The sequence below is a fragment of the Sinocyclocheilus grahami genome, unplaced genomic scaffold (genome assembly GCF_001515645.1).
Source record: "Sinocyclocheilus grahami isolate Dianchi unplaced genomic scaffold, SAMN03320097.WGS_v1.1 scaffold19.1, whole genome shotgun sequence".
In the NCBI taxonomy this organism is placed as follows: Eukaryota; Metazoa; Chordata; class Actinopteri; order Cypriniformes; family Cyprinidae; genus Sinocyclocheilus; species Sinocyclocheilus grahami.
This window is the reverse complement of record NW_015505198.1, coordinates 741,483-742,949: the sequence shown is the minus strand read 5'-3', so window position 1 is coordinate 742,949 and position 1,467 is coordinate 741,483. Positions and strand designations below refer to the sequence as shown.

The window sequence follows — 1,467 nt, the reverse complement described above, 5'->3', positions numbered from 1 at the left end:
TTAATTGCTTTACAGTCTAAATATCTGAATTTTTAAGGTTGCAGTTTTGAGTTTGGCGTTTCTTCCTCACAGTATCTGAATTATCAGAAGAATAATAAAACCATAATTTACCGCTTGTTGGATGTGGCAAACCAAGTAGACTGGGTAAGTTTTATTTTATATACTGATCAAAATTGTAAGATTTTTAAAAACATTTTTGAAAGAAGTCTACTAGGCTCACCAAAGTAAAAACAGTAATATTACTGAATTAAATTTTTTACATAATTCCAGTCTTTAGTGTCAAGTCTTAATCTTTTTTTCATACGTCCACCTTTTTATTTCAGTTAGTTGTCAAATCTACATTTCTAATATTTCAGCTGATATTTATATTGTATGAAAACAGTTGTTACTAGTTATAGTTTTAGTTAATAATAACAACACTGCTTGCCACTATACATATGCTGAAGTACATATACTTGTTTAAATCACTGGCTGTCTCTCTGTCTCAGTTCTACCGGCCGCTGAATGTACGTGTGGCTCTGCTGGGTTTGGAGATCTGGAGTGACCAGGACAAAATTAAAGTGGATAAAAATCCCACTGAAACTCTAAACCGCTTCCTGGATTGGAGGACCAGGGAGCTTCTACCACGACTACGGCATGACAACGCACAGCTCATCATGTAGGTCCAGATGCATTGTGGAAAATATAGGCACCAGTTGATCAGATTTAATATGGTAAATAATAATTTGCTTTTATATGTTAGGGGTGAATCATTTGATGGGACGACAGTCGGCATGGCATCTCAGTCCTCCATGTGCTCAAAGGATCGGTCAGGAGGAGTGAATGTGGTGAGAGAAATCTTTTGTTTAATTTTGGCCTTTATGCACTAAAAAGTCTTCTTTTAGTATTACCCCATGTTTCCTGTACTGTAGGATCACCTGGTGAGCGTGTTAGGTGTGGCGTCAACGGTGGCACATGAGTTGGGTCACAACCTGGGAATGAGTCACGATACAGCCGACAGGCACTGCCAGTGCCAGAACGAGCCTCGGCTTGGGGGCTGCATCATGGAGCCCTCCACTGGGTGAGCGTTTGTGACTGTCTGATAATATAGTGCTGGTGATAAATCGTACAGTACGCAGTAAATGCTCCCATGTGCAGGTTTATGCCCGGTCAGCTCTTCAGCAGCTGCAGTGAACGGGATCTCTCTCTCAGTCTACTGCATGGTGGTGGAATGTGTCTGTTTAACGTGCCTCAGCCGGAGAGTCTTCTGGGAGGTCCACGCTGTGGAAACCTATACGTGGAGAAAGGAGAGGAGTGTGACTGTGGCCTGCTGGATGTAAGAAAACGCCTGTTTGAAAAAAGTGACTGTGACAACTTCATAATTGGATAGTTCTCCTAAAAGGAATATTTACTCATTTACTTACCTTCATGTTTTTCCAAATCTGTATGACTTGCTTTCTTGTGTGGAACAAAATATGTTGAATTACC

At 40.6% G+C, this 1,467-nt stretch overlaps 1 protein-coding gene across 1 annotated transcript in view; it reads left to right on the top strand.

Annotated features, from left to right (window-relative positions):
- Positions 1-32: 32 nt before the first annotated feature.
- Positions 33-1,467, top strand: part of LOC107554568 (disintegrin and metalloproteinase domain-containing protein 12-like) — a 5,371-nt gene continuing 3,936 nt past the window's right edge. The window contains exons 1-5 of the mRNA XM_016237131.1: positions 33-144; positions 489-658; positions 743-827; positions 912-1,060; positions 1,138-1,315. Coding sequence (XP_016092617.1) covers positions 657-658; positions 743-827; positions 912-1,060; positions 1,138-1,315 — 414 coding nt within the window. The 5' untranslated portion in view covers positions 33-144; positions 489-656. The remainder of the gene's footprint in view (positions 145-488; positions 659-742; positions 828-911; positions 1,061-1,137; positions 1,316-1,467) is intronic.